Source organism: Hemiscyllium ocellatum, chromosome 23, assembly GCF_020745735.1.
Source record: "Hemiscyllium ocellatum isolate sHemOce1 chromosome 23, sHemOce1.pat.X.cur, whole genome shotgun sequence".
Taxonomy (NCBI): Eukaryota; Metazoa; Chordata; class Chondrichthyes; order Orectolobiformes; family Hemiscylliidae; genus Hemiscyllium; species Hemiscyllium ocellatum.
This window is the reverse complement of record NC_083423.1, coordinates 56,194,305-56,212,903: the sequence shown is the minus strand read 5'-3', so window position 1 is coordinate 56,212,903 and position 18,599 is coordinate 56,194,305. Positions and strand designations below refer to the sequence as shown.

General features: G+C 43.1%; 1 protein-coding gene across 2 annotated transcripts in view; it reads left to right on the top strand.

The window, feature by feature from the left end:
- fgd6 (FYVE, RhoGEF and PH domain containing 6) overlaps nucleotides 1–18,599 on the top strand; it is a 149,083-nt gene that overhangs the window by 57,778 nt on the left and 72,706 nt on the right. For both annotated transcript variants that reach the window (XM_060843046.1, XM_060843047.1), the window contains exons 9-11: nucleotides 15,394–15,444; nucleotides 15,537–15,595; nucleotides 15,695–15,766. In XM_060843046.1, coding sequence (XP_060699029.1) covers nucleotides 15,394–15,444; nucleotides 15,537–15,595; nucleotides 15,695–15,766 — 182 coding nt within the window. The remainder of the gene's footprint in view (nucleotides 1–15,393; nucleotides 15,445–15,536; nucleotides 15,596–15,694; nucleotides 15,767–18,599) is intronic.

Genomic DNA, 18,599 nt, shown 5'->3' with positions numbered 1-18,599 from the left:
CTTCTGTAGCCTCCCCACTTCCTCAGTACTACCTGCCTGTCCACCTAACTTCGTATCATCTGCAAACTTCGCTAGAATGCCCCCAGTCCCCTCATCCAAATCATTAATATATAATGCGAATAGCTGTGGCCCCAACACTGAACCCTGCGGGACACCGCTCGTCACCGGCTGCCATTCTGAAAAAGAATCTTTTATCCCAACTCTCTGCCTTCTGTTAAACAGCCAATCCTCAATCCATCCCAGCAGCTCACCTCGAACACCATGGGCCCTCACCTTGCTCAGCAGCCTCCCGTGTGGCACCTTATCAAAGGCCTTTTGAAAGTCTAGATAGACCACATCCACTGGGTTTCCCTGGTCTAACCTACTTGTTACCTCTTCAAAAAATTCCAACAGGTTTGTCAGGCATGACCTCCCCTTACTAAAACCATGTTGACTTGTTCCACCATTTATTGCCTGTCCCTAATTACTCAGAGAGCAGTTAAGAGTCAACCAAATCAAGTGAGGATGGTAGTTTCTTTCCCTAAATGACATTACTGAACTAGATGAGTTTTTCTGGCCATCCACAATGGTCATCATTAGACTCTTAATTCCAGATTTTTATTGAAATCAGATTCCACCATCTGCTATGATGGGATTTGAAACCAAATGCCCAGAACATTAACTAGGTTTCTGGATTAACAGTCCACTGATAATATCACTAGCCCATCACCTCCCCAAAACAATGTACAATATTTTATCAAATGTCTGTTTGAAAGTCCATGTGCATCAATAAAATTGCTCTCATCAACCCCTCTGTTACGTCTTCAGAAGATTCCAGTAAGTTAATTAAACGTGATATTACCTAAGAATCACACGCTAGTTTTTTGTTTTACTTAACCTGCAGTTGTCCATGTGAGTTTCAATTTTGTCACAAATTATTGTTTCCAGAGGTTTTGACCACCACTGAAGTTAAACTGACTGGCCTTATCTTTCTTTCCTTTTTTCTCAAGTATCTACCATTTACAGTTTCCAATTTCAATTCTCTTTGTATCACAATATAATTCCTACAGTGTGGAAACAGGCCATTCTCCCAACAAGTCCACACTGATCCTCTGAAGAGTAACCCACCTTAGTATCCTTGGAATGCATCTCATCCAGTCCCAGATTCTTATCAACTATCCAACATCTTATTCTTATCAAATGTTAGCCCTTCTAGTGACTGAGTTAACTCCTGTTTCTTCTTGGCTTTTGCAACATCAATTTTCTTTTAAAAGATGGATGGGAAGTATTCATTTAACATATTGGGTACTCCCCTCCCCACCCCCGACTGAGCTTCAATATTCAACCTGGTTTTCAATTGGACCTTCTATTTAACATCAGTCAAAATACACCTTTTCTTCATTATCTTAATTTGCATCGATTTTGTCAACCAGAAGCTCTTGCCTTGTTTACCTTAATTTTCCTTTTTGAGAATACAGAGGAACCTCGATTATCCAAATATCAATTATCCGAATATCAGATGATCTCTGGGTTCCAACAGAAACACTTATCTCAAGAGGGTTGGAATATAAAAACAGAGATGTGCTATTGAGACTTTATAAAGCTCTGGTTAGGCCCCATTTGGAGTACTGTGTCCAGTTTTGGTCCCCACACCCCAGGAAGGACATACTGGCACTGGAACGTGTCCAGCGGAGATTCACACGGATGATCCCTGGAATGGCAGGTCTAACGTATGAGGAACGGCTGAGGATCCTGGGATTGTATTCGTGGGACTTTATCAAAGAGATGTTTCCAACATTGACTGCATCTTTTGTTTCCAATGATTAAAAACAAACTCTGCTTACTGAAATGCTGCCGAGAACAGTCCAGGATATCAGTGGGAGCCCAGGCGCTGTCTCCAAATGACTGACCCCCCTCGCCTGTCCTCTCCACACACTTTCCCAGGAGTTCTACACAGGGGTGTACCCTGAACCCCGCTTCCCCAGATACTCTCTCTAACACTGTCCTGTACAGGGCAAAGGTGGAACTTGACAAAAAGTTGCAGTAAAAAGATGTGTCTACGTGATTGTCTGTGTGTGTCTGTGCGCACGCGTTTTTTGGAGAGTCACCGAGTGGGGGAGGGTGAAGCAATGTTACAAGTCCCTTACACACAGGTGTGTGTCTGCTCAGAAAGAAACCCTAAGAAAGAGAGAGGGAGCAAGCCAGGCAGTGCAAGGGAAAAGCAAACTCCAGAAAACACCAAGACCCAGAGGAGAGGCATTAAATCAATTAACCAAATAATCAATTATCTTAACGAAATAGTGCTCGCCCATCTCATTTAGATAATCTAGGTTCCTCTGTATACCTTGACTGTGTGAACTACCTTTACAATAGACAATAGGTGCAGAAGTAGGCCATTCAGTCCTTCGAGCCTGCACTGCCATTCAAGATGATCATGGTTGTTCATTCCCAATTAGTATCCTCTTCCTGCCTTATCTCCATAACCCTTGATTCCACTATCTTTGAGAGCTCTATCCCACTCTTTCTTAAATGAATCCAGAGACTGGGCCTCCACTGCCCTCTGGGGCAGAGCATTCCACATAGCCACCACTCTCTGGGTGAAGACGTTTCTCCTCATCTCTGTCCTAAATGGTCTACCCTGTATTTTTAAGCTGTGTCCTCTGGTTCGGCACTCACCCATCAGCGGAAACATGTTTCCTGCCTCCAGAGTGTCCAATCCTTTAATAATCTTATGCGTCTCAATCAGATCCCCTTTCAGTCTTCTAAACTCAAGGGTATACAAGCCTAGTCGCTCCAGTCTTTCAGCATAAGGTAGTCCTGCCATTCCAGGAATTGACCTCATGAACCTACGCTGCACTCCCTCAATAGCCAGAATCTCTTTCCTCAAATTTGGAGACTAGAATTGCACACAATACTCCAGGTGTGGTCTCACCAGGGCCCTGTACAGCTGCAGAAGAATCTCCTTGCTTCTAAACTCAATCCCTCTTGTTATGAAGGCCAACATTCTATTAGCCTTCTTCACTACCTGTTGTACCTGCATGCTTACTTTCATTGACTGGTGTACAAGAACACCCAGATCTCTCTGTACTGCCCCTTTACCGAAATTGATTCCATTGAGGTAATAATCTGCCTTCCTGTTCTTGCCACCAAAGTGGATAACCATACATTTATCCACATTAAACTGCATCTGCCATGCATCTGCCCACTCACCTAACTTGTCCAAGTCACTTTGTAATCTCCTAACATCCTCATCACATTTCACCCTGCCACCCAACTTTGTATCATCAGCAAATTTGCTTATGTTATTGCTGATACTATCTTCTATATCATTAACATATATTGTAAAAAGCTGCAGTCCCAGCACGGATCCCTGCGGTCACTGCCTGCCATTCCGAAATGGAACCATTTATCACTACCCTTTGTTTCCTATCAGCCAACCAACTTTCAATCCAATGTAGTACTTTGCCCCCAATACCATGCGCCCTAATTTTACTCACTAACTTCCTGTGTGGGACTTTATCAAAAGCTTTCTGCAAGTCCAGGTACACTACATCTACTGGATCTCCCTCGTCCATCTTCAGAGTTACATCCTCAAAAAATTCAAGAAGATTAGTCAAGCACGATTTCCCCTTCATAAATCCATGCTGACTCTGTCCTATCCTGTTACTACTATCCAGATGTGCCGTAATTTCATCCTTTATAATAGATTCCAGCATCTTTCCCACCACTGAGGTCTATAATTTCCTGCTTTCTCCCTCCCACCTTTCGTAAAAAGTGGTATTACATTAGCCACCCTCCAATCTGCAGGAACCGACTCCGAATCTATCGAACTCTGGAAAATAATCGCCAACGCATCCACGATTTCCCGAGCCACCTCCTTCAGTACCCTGGGATGTAGACCATCAGGCCCCGGAGACTTATCAACTTTCAGACCTAACAGTCTCTCCAACACAAAATCCTGGCAAATATAGATTCCCTTAAGTTCAGGTCCTTCAGCCACTGTTACCTCAGGGAGATTGCTTGTGTCTTCCCCAGTGAACACAGATCTGAAGTACCCATTTAATTCTTCTGCCATTTCTTTGTTCCCCGTAATATATTTCCCTGTTTCTGTCTTCAAGGGCCCAATTTTAGTCCTAACCATTTTTTTTGCCTTGCACAGACTTAAAAAAGCTTTTACTATCCTCCTTTATATTATTGGCCAGTTTACCTTCGTATCTCATTTTTCCTCTGCGTATTTCCTTCTTAGTAATCCTCTGTTGCTCTATAAAAGCTTCCCAGTCCTCAGTTTTCCCACTTATCTTTGCTATGTTATACTTTTTCTCTTCTAACTTTATATGTTTCTTAACTTCCCTCGTCAGCCATGGCCGCCCATGCCTCCTCTTGGGATCTTTCTTCCTTTTAGGAATGAACTGATCCTGCAACTTCTGCATTATACACAGAAATATCCGCCATTGTTCCTCCACGGTCATCCCTGCTAAGGTATTGCACCATTGAACTTTGGCCAGTTCCTCCCTCATAGCTCCATAGTTCCCTTTATTTAACAGAAGTACTGTCACTTCCAACTTTACCCTCTCCCTCTCAAATTGCAGATTGAAGCTTAATGTATTATGGTCACTACTTCCCAATGGCTCCTTCACTTGGAGGTCCCTGATCAATTCTGGTTTGTTGCACAATACCAGATCCAGAATTGCCTTCTCCCTGGTCGGCTCCAGCACCAGCTGCTCTAAGAATCCATCTCTGAGGCACTTCACAAAATCTCTTTCTTGAGGTCCAATACCATCCTGATTCTCCCAGTCTACCTGCATGTTAAAATCCCCCCTAACAACTGTAGTAACAATTGTGACAGGCCAATTTCAGCTCCTGATTCATCTTACATCCGACATCCAGACTATTGTTTGGGGGCCTGTAGATGACTCCCAAGAAGGTCTTTTTACCCTTAATATTTCTCAGCTCTATCCACACTGACTCTACATCCCCTGACTCTAGGTCCCCCCGCGCAAGGGACTGAATATCCTCCCTTACCAACAAGGCCACCCCACCCCCTCTGCCCATCAGTCTGTCCTTACTTTCAAGATAGCTGAGTGTTCAGTTGCAGTTGCATCCCAAGTATTGTGGTTGCTCTTTTCAAGACTTTTGGAAGTTTCTCTTAGAACTAACCTCAAACATAGAAAATTGCAGCGCACTACAGGCCCTTCGGCCCTCGATGTTGTGCCAACCTCTTAAGCAACTTGAAGCCCATCTAATCTACGCTATTCCATTTTCTATATCTTTATCCAGTGACCATTGAAATGCCCTTGAAGTTGACAAGTCTACTACTGTTCCATGTCCCTACTAGTCTCTGAATAAAGAAACTACCTCTGGTCTGTGCTGTACATCTCTATGACATCTTTCCTATATCTATCACCCCTCAAATTAAAGCTATGTCCCCTCATGCTAGCCATCACAATCCAAGGAAAAAGGCTCTCCCTGTCCACCCTATCTAACCCTCTGATTATCTTACGTGCCTCAATTAAGTCACCTCTCAATCTTCTTCTCTCTAACAAAAACAGCCTCAAATCCCTCAGCCTTTCCTCATAAGACCTTCCCTCCAAAGCAGGCAACATCCTAGTAAATCTCCACTGAATCCTTTCCAACATTTCCACATCCTTCCTATAGTGCAGCGACTAGAGCTGTAGTAATACTCCAAGTGCAGCTGCACCAGAGTTTTGTACAGTTGCAGCATGACCCTGTAGCTCCGAAACTCAATCTTTCTACCAATAAAAGCCAACACACCATTTGCCTTCTTAACAACAGTATCAACCAGGGTGGCAACTTTCATTGATATATGTACATGTACACTGAAATCTCTCTGTTCAACTACATTGCCAAGAATCTTACCATTAGGTCAGTACTCTTTATTCCTGTTAGTCCTTCCAAAGTGAATCACCTCACACTTTTTTGCATTAAATTCCGTTTGCCATCTCTCAGCCCAGCTCTGCAGCTTATCTATGTCCCTCTCTGACCTGCAACATCCTTTAGCACTATCCGCAATTCCATTGACCTTAGTGTCATTCCCAAATTCATTAAACCATCCTTCTACACCCTCATCCAGGAAAAAGTGAGGACTGCAGATGCTGGAGACCAGAGTCAAGAGTGTGGTGCTGAAAAAGCACAGCAGATCAGGCAGCATCCGAGGAGCAGGAGAATCAACGTTTCGGCATAAGCCCTTCATCAGAAATGAGGCTTGTGGGTCGGGGCTGAGAGATAAATGGGAGGGGCGTGGGGTTGGGGGGAGGTTGCTGGGAAAGCGATAGGTGGATGAAGGTGAGGGAGAAGGTGATAGGTCAGAGGGGACAGTGATGGATGGGTTCGGAGGGTGGTGCTGAGTTGGAGGCTTGGGACGAGGATAATATGGGGGGAGGGGAAATGAAGAAGCTGTTGAAATCTACATTTATCCCGTGTGGTTGCAGGGTTCCAAGGTGGAATATCAGGCATTCCCCCTCCAGGCGTCAGGTGGTAACGGTTTGGTGGTGGAGGTGGCCCATGATGGAGTGGAAGGGGAAGTTGAAGTGTTCAACCATGGGGCTGTGGGGTTGGAGGATGCGGGTGTCCCAGAAATGTTCTGTGAAACAATCTGCAAGGAGGCGTCCTGTCTCCCTGATGTAAAGGAGACCACACTCGGTGCAACGGATGCATTGGTAGAGGTACAGGTGAATTTCTGACAGATGTGGAAGGATCCCTTGGGGTCTTAGATGGAGGTGAGGGAAATGGTGTGGGTGCGGGTTTTGTACTTTCTGCAGTGGCAGGGAGAGGTGCCAGGGGTGGGGAGTGGGCTGGTGGGGGCTGTGGACCTGATAAAGGAGTCGCGGAGGGAATTTTCTTTTCGGAATGCTGATAGGGGTGGGGAGGGAAATATATCTTTGGATGGAGGGATCTGTTTGGAGGTGGCAGAAGATGATGCATTGTGAGTGGTGGTTGCTGGAGTGGATGGTGAGGACTGGGGGGGGGTCTGTCCTTGTTGCGTTGGGAGGACTGGTGTTCAAGGGCGGTGGTGCATGAAATGGAGGAGATGCACTGGAGAGCATCCTCAACCACGTGGGAAGGGAGGTTGCGATCATGGAAGGAGGAGGCCATCTGGGACTTTGAGGTGGAATTGGTCATTGATCATTCTGAGGTGGAATTGTCTCCGCCAAAACATCATCCCTTATTCCCAATTCCTCCAGCAAAACGCCGTCCTTTATTTCCAATTCCTCCACCAAAACGCCATCCCTTATTATCAATTCCTCCGTCTCCACTGTATCTGTTCCCAGCATGACCATCCTTGACTAACAATGCCCCCTCCGCATCATCTTTGTTCTTACTGAAATATCTATATCCTGGAAGCTGCAACAACCGTCCTGTCCCTGCTCTATCCATGTCTCGAAATGGCCACAATATCAAAGTCCCAGATACCAACCAATGCTGCAAGTTCACCCACCTTATTCCAGATGCCTGTGGCATTGAAGTAGACACACTTCAAACCACCTTCCTGCTTGCCAGTGCACTCTTGCAACCTTGAAACCTTATTTCTGACTTCATTACTCTCAACCTCCTGGACACTGGAACTATAATTTAGGAATTTAGGTTCCCATCCCCCTACTAAACTGGAAGAGCACATTAGCAAATTTTCCCCCCCAGGATACTGGTACCCCTCTGGTTCAGGTGTAGACCATCCTGTTTGTAGAGGTCCCACCTACCCCTTAATGAGCCCCAATTATCCAGGTATACAAAACCCTCCCTCCTACACCATTCCTGTAGCCACGTATTCAACTCCTCTCTCTCCCTATCCTCGTCTCACTAGCACGAGACATGGGTAACAAACCAGAGATAATAGTTCTGTTCTAGCTCTAAGCTTCCAACCCAGCTCCCTGAATTTCTGCCTTCAATCCCCATCTCTTTTCCTACCTATATTGTTAGTGCCTATGTGGACAATGACTTGGGGTTGATGTCCCTCTCTCTTAAGGATCCCAAAAAACGCAATCCGAGACATCATGAACCCTAGCACCTGGAAGGCAACACACCAACCATGAGTCTCTCTTGTTCCCACAGAACCTCCTATCTGTATTTGTAACTATGGAGTCCCCATTGACTCATGCTCTGCTCCTCCCCTGCTTCCCTTCTGAGCAACAACGACAGACTCTGTGCCAGAGACCTGTATCCCATGGCTTACCCCTGATAAGTCTTTTCGCCCCAACAGTATCTAAAATTGTATACTTGTTATTGAGAGGAATCCCTACACTGTCCGCTGGTTCCCTTTCCATCCCCTGACTGTTACCCATCTGTCTTTTTCTTGTACCTGAGATGTGACTATCTCCATGTAATTCCTCTCAATAACCCCCTCTGCTTCCTAAATGATCCGAAGTTCATCCAGTTCCAGTTCCCTAACACAGTTTTCGAGAACCTGGAATTGGGTGCACTTCCCAGAAATGAAGTCCGTGGGGACACTAGTGGTGACCCTTACCTCCCACATTCTGCAGGAAGAACATTCAGCTTCTCTGTCATCCCCACTATTCTAAATTCCCAAGGAAACTATTGAAAAAATAAAGAATTTTTAAAAATCTTGTTACCTTACCATTCCGGCACAGAGAATTTTTTTTTGCTTAGAGGAGGATGATGGGTGGGAGACACTACCTCAGTAGTGTTTCGGTTAATGCACCTGCCCAAATATATTACTTCACTAACTGAGCAGTCCAGTGTCTGCTCCTGCTCAGCATGCGCTCTGCCTATTCACGAGGTAAGTTCCTCAAGCAGCGATTTACTTCCTGGCAGCGCCCTGGTCGTTACTCCTGCTTTCTTGCTGCTAAACAAAAATAGCAATAACAAAAAAAACCTAATTTTGTTATTGCTAGTTACACATAATTACTGTAATTGAGTGTGATGATCTGCTACTGTCAGCTGCCTCAGAGTGACAGGGATCCAATTCTAGCCTTGGACAACTGTATTCTTCCCGTATCTGCATAGGTTTCCTCTGGTTGTTCTGGTTTCCTCCCACCATGCAAGTGTAGTTTGATCATGCTAAATTGCCTGTGGTGTCAGGGATGTTCAGGCTAAGTGAATTAGCAATGGAAAATGCAAGGTTACCGGTATAGGGTAAGGGAGTGTGGGGAAAAGATCTGGATGGGAGACTCTTCAAAGTGTGACATGAATGGCTGAATGTCCTGCTTTCACACTGTCGGAATTGTGTGATTCTATGATACTGTACTTTGACCTATAATACAAACAGGTAAAAGTTCAGTTTGTAATTTTTCTGGCTCAACCCATGTTGTTTCTGCCACAGTTAAATGAAATTTTCTTATGCTGAAGTTAATGTGCAGGTGACATTTCTTGATGCTCAGAATTGATATGCTGGGCAGTTAAGGCTCTTTGAACATGATGAAGGGCTTATGCCCAAAATATCAATCCTCCTGCTCCTCGGATGCTGTGTTTTCCCAGCACGACACTCTTGACTATTAAAGGGAAATGTTGGTATTTTGAAATTCTGTACTTGGATTAGATTAGAGGACTTAAACTAAATTTTGCTAAAAAGCAAAGCACATTTTTAAAGTATTTTGTCTTGATACTCATCAGAACAAACTTGTTTTCTGAAAAAATGTTTGGCATTGCAATTAACGAGCCCTAAACATGCAGCATTTTTATCCAATCATATGTTGACCAAAAGCAGAGAGTTTGTTGTGGTGTGTAGCTTTATTTTTGGTGTTTCTAACTTCCAAGTTAAATGGGAAGAGATATTTGATGAGTATGAGCATTTCTGTTTCTATCCTGCTGCAATGCAGTGTCCCAATGAAAATGCCAAGACCTTGAAACAACGGATCCATTGTATGCATATTGTACAATACCAAATTAATTGTCTCAAGCAGCCTACACTTGTACTACTAGGTGCATTTCCATGATGGGGTAGCATTTTCTTAACAATCCTGAGTATGCTAACAACTGCACAAATGCTGAAAGTCTAAAATAAAAGTAGAAAATGCTAGAGAAACTCAGCAAGCCTTTGAGCACAGAACAGAGTTAACTTAAGAACTGAAGAAGAACCAATTTTACGAATAAGGTCTTAAAGAAACTAGTTGTTGGTAGCAAGCATAATCAGATTATACAAACCTGCTTAATATTGCAAAAAATGAATTGGAGAAGGCTGATGAAAACTACAGCCAGAAATGGGTAATTTACAATGGGGAGCAAAGAAATGGCTGATGAATTCAATTCATACTTTGTTTCTGTCTTAACAAAGGTGAACACAAATAACGTGTCAGAAATGATGGGGTTTAGTGAGAGGAAGGAACTGAAGCAAATTTGTATCAGTGGAGAAATGGTATTGGAGAAATTGATAGGATTGAAGGCTGCATTACTTCCAGATTACACGAGGAAGTGGCCCTCGAAATAGTGGATGCGTTGGCAGTCAGCTTCCAAGATTCTTTAGACTCTGGAACAGTTTCTACAGATTGGACGCAAGCTAATGTAACCCCGGTATGGAGAGAAAGTAGGGAGTTATAGATTAATGAGTCTGACGTTGATAGTGAGTCCACCATCAAGGATATTAAAGCAGAGCGTGTACAAAACAGGATAGAATCAGACACAGTCAACATGGATGTACAAAAGAGAAATCATTCTTGGCAAATACACTGCAATTCTTTGAGGATGTTACTCCTAGAGCTGATCAGAGGGAGCCGGGGGATGTAGTTTATTGTGATTTGTCGAAGGCTTTTTGACATAGTCCTACATAAATGATTAATGTGTAAAATTCAAGTGCATGGGATTGAGGGGTAGTGTAATGAGATGCATGGAAAATTAGTTAACAGACAGGAAACAAAGAGTAAGAATAAATGGGTATTTTTCTGAATGGCAGACAGTGACTAGTGGGGTACCACAGGGTACAAGGACCCCAGCTACAGAGGAACCTCGATTATCCGAGTGAGGTGGGCGGGCACTATTTCATTCGGATAATTAATTATTTGGTTAATTGATTTCCTCTGGGGCTCAGAGTATTCTGGGAAGTCTGCTCCCCGTTCAGGAGACGAGGCAGCAGCACATTGTGCACGAGCCCCCGCCTCCTAAGCCCGTCTGCCCGCTGATCCATGCCCCTTGCCTACCTCTTACCCCGTATACAGTCAGCCCACACACCACACCCCCGCGCTCACCCCCAAGTCCATCCAGCCCAAATCCACCCCCAACCCCCCTCTCCTGCCTGCCACCCCTTGCCTGCCCCCAACCCCATTCGCCCCTGCCCACCCCCAAGTCCGTCTGCCCCCACCCCCATCCCCCTGCCTACCCCCCAACCCTGTTCACCCGTCCACACTCATCCATCGTCCAACCCCCTGGCACCTGGCACCTGCCACCCTCCTCCCCCCACCTCAGGCAGCCAGACCGTACACCTACAGTAAGACTGCTGCTGCCTTTGTGGGGTAAGTCTCCAAATAGCATAGACACAAAGTTTTGCTGCAACATTTTGACAGGTTCCCACTCTGCCCTGCACAGGACAATACTGAAGAAATTATCTGGGGAAGGGGGGGATGGCATTTAGGGTACACCCCTAAATAGAACTCCAGGGAAAGTGTGGGAAGAGAGAGAAAGCGGGAGGTCAGTCATTGGAGATGGTGCCTAGACTGTCCAGGACTGTGCATTTCAGTGAGCCGAGTTCATTTTTAATCATTGTGCCTGTAAACAAAAGACACGATCAGGGTTGAAACAGCTCTTTGATGTAATGTTTCTATCGGAACCTTGAGATCCCTTTGGGTAATCTGAAATTCAGATAATTCATATTCGGATAATCGAGGTTCCTTTGTATTCACAATATATATTAATGATTTAGATGAGGAACTAAATGTAAAAATCTTAAAATTTGCAGATGATCCAACACTGGGTGGAAAGGTGAGCTTTGAGGAGGATGCAGAGATATTGCTGTGTGATTTGGACAGTGAGTGAATGGGCAAATGCATGGCAAATGCAGTATAATGTGGATAAATGTGAGATTATCCACTTTGGGAACAAAAATAGGAATGTAAATTTTTCTTTGAATGGCTGTAAATTGAGTGACAGGAATGTTCAATGAGACCTGGACCAGTTGCTGAAAGTAAGTGCACTGGTACAGCAGGCAGTAAAGAAGACAAACTATATGTTGGCCTTCATCACAAGAAGCTTTGAGTGTAGGAACATGGATGTTTTGCTGTAGTCATACTGTGTGTTATGAAGGTTTAGAGGTATACTGTACCTTTAAAAAAGACTGGAAGTTGGTATAGGCTTAGAGAGAGACAGAGTACTGAAAGAAGTAACAATGTAACACTTGGTCGAAACAAATAGCAGGAAATGAGTTGCCACGATACAAAAACAAATTCAAATTCGGCCAATCAGTTTAAACTAAGGCCCAAGATACCAAAATCTAATTAAATTTGAATTTAGTATTTTGATAATATTAAAACCAATGAAACAACCCAATATTTTGGGATATAAAACCGGAAATTTTGAACAGTTAGTGGGAGAACTGTCAAGCCACCAACAAGTACAGACTGCCAGCAAAACAGCTCTCTGAAAGGTACTTGTCTGTAAGAAGTTCATGCAGCAGAACATCGAAAAGACGACAGAAGAACATCTGCAGAGGAAGATACAAAGAGATGATTCAACAGCTTTGAAAGTTGAATTTTTTTTGTATAGCTTAATTTGGATTTTTTATTGGGCTAGTATTGTTGAGTGGGAGGTAAAAAATAGGTTTAAGAGAAAGGAGTTGTAAATAGTTGTTGGATTTAATATTCTCTGTTAAAGAATAAAGTTGTTAGTGAAGATTTGTAGCTCAGGTTGAGGTTTTGATTGTAGGTTTGCTCACTAAACTGAAAGATTCATTTTCAGACGTTTCGTTACCTTACTTGGTAACATCTGACCCAAAGGCACATACACCAAACACCACTAACTTCATCAACAAGGAGAATATCATCAAGCAGTGGACCTATGCCTTACCACCCACTTCACCTTCAACAACAGAATTTACAGACAAACCAATGGAACACCCAAGGGATCTCCGATATCAGTGTTCTTAGCAGAGGCAGTAATGCAGAGACTTGAGCAAACAGCTCTGCCAACCATCCAAACCAAACTCTGGGTCCTTTACATGGATGACACTTTTATCATCACTAAAAGAAATCTTCAAGAGGATCAATAATACCCTTACTGGCATAAAATTCACTAAAGAGGAGGAAATCATCAACAAACTGCCAATCCTAGATGTCACAGTAGAGCGAACAGCCAATGAGGAACTTCAAACCAGCGTTTACAGAAAAACAACACATGCAGACCAAATATTGAACTACAGAAGCAATCATCCCAACACCCACAAACGAAGCTGCATCAGAACACTTCAACGAGCCAACACACAATGCAGCACAAAAGAACTACGCAGAGCAGACGAAAATCACCTATACCATGTATTCAAAAAGAACAGGTACCCAATGAACGATTTCTCAGCAACAAACCCAAACAAGCAGACTAAACACCTCCAGAAACCCTAGCCACTGTCCCCTACATCAAAGACACCTTGGAAATAACTGCCAGACTACTCAGACCTCTTGGCATCATGGTAGCCCACAAACCCACCAACACACTAAAACAGCAGCTAATGAACTTGAAAGACCCCATACAGACAACAAGCAAAACTAATGTTATTTACAAAATACCGTGCAAGGACTGTAAAAAACACTACATTGGACAAACAGGCAGAAAACTAGGCACCAGGATACATAAACACCAACTAGCCACAAAAAGACATGACCCTCTCGCTAGTATCTTCACATACAGATGGAAGGACACCACTTTAATTGGGACAATACATCAATCCTAGGACAAGCCAAACAAAGACATGCATGAGAATTGCTAGAAGCATGGCATTCCAACTGGAACTCTATCAACAAACATATCGAGTTAGACCCCATCTACCACCCCTAAGAAAAGGAACAGGAAGTGACTTCACCACAGGAAATAACATCACCACAGGAAATGACAACACCAACCCAAAGAAACCCAAACATATAAATAGAAAGCAGGAATTTTCAGCATGAGGTCCACTGAAGATATTACCTAATAAGGTAATGAAACGTCTGGAAATGAACCTTTCAGCTCAGTGAGCAAACGTACATCCAAAATAAAATTGTTCATTTTTACTTTCAATAGTGACCTTTGGGATAGTTCTTTGCCTCTTAAATTTTAACAGACTACAGCATGAAGTGAATCTTTCTGTGTGATTAGTTTCAATTAGCAGAGAGGTTTACCCCATGTCTTAACAAATGCATTGATGAGACTTCACCTGAAGTATTGTGTGCCTGTTTTGGTCTCTTTATCTGAGGAAGGATATGCAGGCTGTAGGGGGAGTGTAGTGAAGGTTTACCAAATTGATTCCTGGAATGACAGGATTGAAGTATGTGGAGACATTGAGTTGGTTAGGATGTATTCACTGAAGCTTAGAAGAATGAGAGGTTTCTATTAGATGTCCTATCAAATTCTAACAAGACACCAATAGGTTAGATGCAGGAGGAAAGTTCCCGATGGTGGTGGAGTTCAGAACCAGGGATCATAGTTCAAGGATAAGGGGTAAGCTTTTTATGACTGAGATGAGGATAAATGTCTTCACCAAGGGAGCCTGCAGAATTCACTACCACAGAAAGTGATTGAGGCTAAGACATTGTGGTTTTAATAAGGAGATCGACATTGCTCTTGTGGCTAAAGGGATCAAAGGATATGGGAAGGGAGGGTGGGGGATGAGATTAGGACATTGAGCTCAATGATCAACCATGATCATGATGAATGGTAGAACAGGCTTGAGGGTTGGAATGGCCTAGTTCTGCTCCTATCTTCAATGTTTCTATGATTACATTACCTAATATTCAGTATTACTTTCTTCAAAATCAATATAAACTTAATGTTTTTAAGTTTAAAGTTTTTTTAAAAGAAAGGAATTGACAATCTTATAGAAACATTTGACAATCAAATATATTTTGTCCTTTTTCCATCTTTCTCTTCTCAACTCAAAGACATTTCTTTTTAAACTGGGTTACAATGTCAAAGATTCTATTATTAATATTGCAGTTTTTTAAAAATACATACTTATAAACTAGATGTCATTGTCAAAGCCAATATTTGCTCCTCATTTCTGATTGCTCTAAGAAGTGGGCCTTAATGGTGACTACAGGCAGGCTGGTTAATGACGATTTGAACCCTTTCTTAAATCCATTGTTCCTTTTGGAGTCATTTTCAAAGGGGCTATTGAACCACATTTGTGATCTTCAATACTGATCACATCTGCTCTCTCTGGTTCTTTCATGTACTGAATAAAGGTACCCAGCCTTTGGGAGAAAATGTATATTTTTAACCTACAAATAGCTTAAGGCATACTCTTACTGAAACTTCTATGTATTCCAGATTATATGAAGAACCTGTCAAAAGACTGTGCTGACTACAAAGATACTCAAGGTATTAAGTCATCTCAAATAATTGTTTATAACAATAGTAGCATTTTTGACTTTCATATACTGAGATACTGCTGATTATCTTTCTGTTGTCAGCTGCTCTTGCCATTGTTGTAGAAGTAGCAAACCATGCTAATGACATAATGAAACAAGGGGTAAGTAAACAAATTTAACTCGCTACTATTATTAATTCATTGCTCTGTTTAGAAACTAGCTGTAATCTTAAAGTTGTCTTTTTCTCCCTCTGCCTCTAGGATAACTTCCAGAAGCTGATGCAGATTCAATATAGCCTAAATGGCCAACAAGAGATTGTACAGCCTGGAAGGGTGATTATTGCTGACTGACAACAGAAACTTTTATTCAAATATTTAAAGGGAATTTTGTAAACTATTGAGTGCAGAAAAGGAGATGCATCTTTCATTTATTTTTCTTATATATCTAGATCCAAACCCTTTTAATAGTCTGGCTATTCTTATTTTGTGCTACTGGCTCAAACATTGTAAAATTGATAAATGCAGTCGCTGCAACATTGTAATGCTGACGCAAAGATTTACTCTTGAAAGACATTTATCTAGTAAGAGGTATATCTGTTGAAATGTAATACACTGTTGCTCTAAATTTTTAAGTTTTATATATTTGCAGAGTTAAAAATCACACAATGCCAGGTTATAGTCAACAGGTTTGTTTGGAAGTACAAGCTTTTGGAGCACTGCTCCTTCATCAGGTGGTGAGTGGGGCTGGATCATTGGACACAGAATTTATAGTAAAAGATCAAAATGTCATACAACTGATGTGATGTATTGAACGAACCTAGATTGTTGTTAAGTCTTAATCACTTAGAATGGGTTGCAGCTTTCAATTCAGTTGTATGACACTTCGATCTTTTACTATAAATTCTATGTCTTATGATCCTGCTCCACTATCTACCTGAAGAAGGAGCAGCGCTCTGAAAACTTCTATTCCAAATTAACCTTTTGGACTATAACCTGGTGTTGTGTGATTTTTAACTTTGTTCACCTCGGTCCAACACTGGCACCTCCACATCATAGATTTACAAATTAGTATAGAAACAGGAAGACAGAACAGAAAGGAGGGCTTTAAATTCGTTGGGACACTGGGACCTGCACAGGATAGATGGGTAGCACCCCAACAGAAATTTGACCATTGTCCTTGTAAGGTGTTATGGTTGTAGGGGATGGTTTAAACAAATTAAGTAGCAGGATCGGAACCATATTTCAACATTAGAAAGAGCAAACAAATGGCACAAAGAAATGGGAGAGTCAGATTGCACTTGGGAATAAGATCAAAATTAGGTTTGCAATGCATGTACGTGCAGTCCTCCTATAACACAGTAGTTGTGACACGGTGTTGCAGAAAATCACACAATAAAAGTAATGGGGCCTATAGGAAAAACAGGATTGGTGACTCCAGTTTAGTGAACCTGGTCAGTACAAAAATGCCAAGTTTTACAAGCAAAATTTCCCAATGTATTGTTGTATTCCCAGTTTCTTGCAGAGTGGAGTTTATCCACAACCCGCTCTTTGCCATTAAGCATTTTGAAACTTCTGGAAGTTTTTTTTGGTGTGAGTAAAATCTTTTTTTTGAGGAGGTGGCTAAAGGGCTGAGATGCTCTGAACAGCTGGAGGTTTTGATGGGTCTTGGGTTTCGAAGAGAATGAGCAGCTGAGACTCTCAGATCCACCCGACCCAATCGTTGGAAGGAGAGATCAAACCGACTCGAGTTTGGAGCAAAAACACCGTTTATTACAGAATCAAAACTGGTACACTATACAACGAATTCAAAAGCATGCAAATTCGTTGGAGAAGGCGTTCTGTCTCTCCCTTCGGATCTGGTGCAGTTATACTTCGCGCTTCCTCGAGTTCCCGGTCAGGTTCCCCTTGTTCGGCTCTTTCATTGGTCGGTTCACCTGTCTGTGAAAGGATTAGTGTCTCTATTGGCTGCCCCGAGATACCCGTCCCACTCCTGCTGTGCCGAACAATGGGTAGACATCCTGGGTTCGGCAGTTTCCAATCTTGTAAATTAAAAGTTTATTGTTGGAAGGGTTTCCTCATTGCCATGCGTCTGGCTGTCTGGGCGTTCACAATAGTTCTCCATAGTTGAATATACAGATATTATCATTTAACATAGGACCCGAATGAGTTTGACGTCAGCGGAGGCATTAGCAAGTACTTTATCAATCAAGTGTAGTATCGGTGCGATTTACACTATCCGATAGTTACTGGTTTCCTTTATTAACAATGAGAGTGTAACAGGATGATCTGAAACTGACGGACATGTTCTAATCCCCCAGGAATGTGGCCCCAGGCAGGCAGTCCTGCAGTGGCTGGGTTTACTTTACATGGCTGTGTTTTAGCTGGTATCTGACAGTGTCTGCTTTAATAATGGTGCTCCCCTCCCTAGCCCCAATATAGGTACCCCGATAGCAGATTCTCCCCAACATTCCCTCCCTTGGCCTCAAGAGGCCACACCCCCTTATCCCGTAAGGAACGCGACCCCACGAGGCGACCGGTGTCCGGTGTTGCATTGACCAGACTCACCGGTTCTAAGGAGACAGTCATGTGGGGATGAAGGGTGCCCTGCAAACCGCGCTGCTACACAATTAAGCAATAGATGGTCACAGCTGCATGCTAAGCTAAACTAATAGTTGAAGTAATTGAGGCAGTGTCTGCAGAAATAACGAAAAGCACAGGATTAGACAAGCATTGCAATAAGTCATTCAGAGCTGGCGAAATGTACGCGAGTGCGTTAGAATGAGTAAGCCATTTAGTAAACGGAAATCTGTAGTCCAAAGAGCCGGCAAATGTAAGTAGGTGTTGTAAGTTTGGAAAGGGAGTAGGAACAGCCTGGTACCAGCAGCTAGGTACCCGCTAGAGATGTGAAACCCAGTGTGAAACTGTACTGTGCCCCGGTGGTCCCGTAGATCAGTATGCTCCAGAGAGCAGCAGTGCTGTCCAACCGTCCGACACGGATGCAAGCAGGCAGAAATCTCATCAAATGGAGACGAACGGAGGCCACCCGTTTCGATGTCAATGCACGACTGTGCCTGTCTTAGGTTGTCCCTCGCCCGAGGGATCTTACCCGTCATTGGCTAACCAGTCGTGCTGCATTGAGTAATCGACGCCGACATCCGTTTCACCA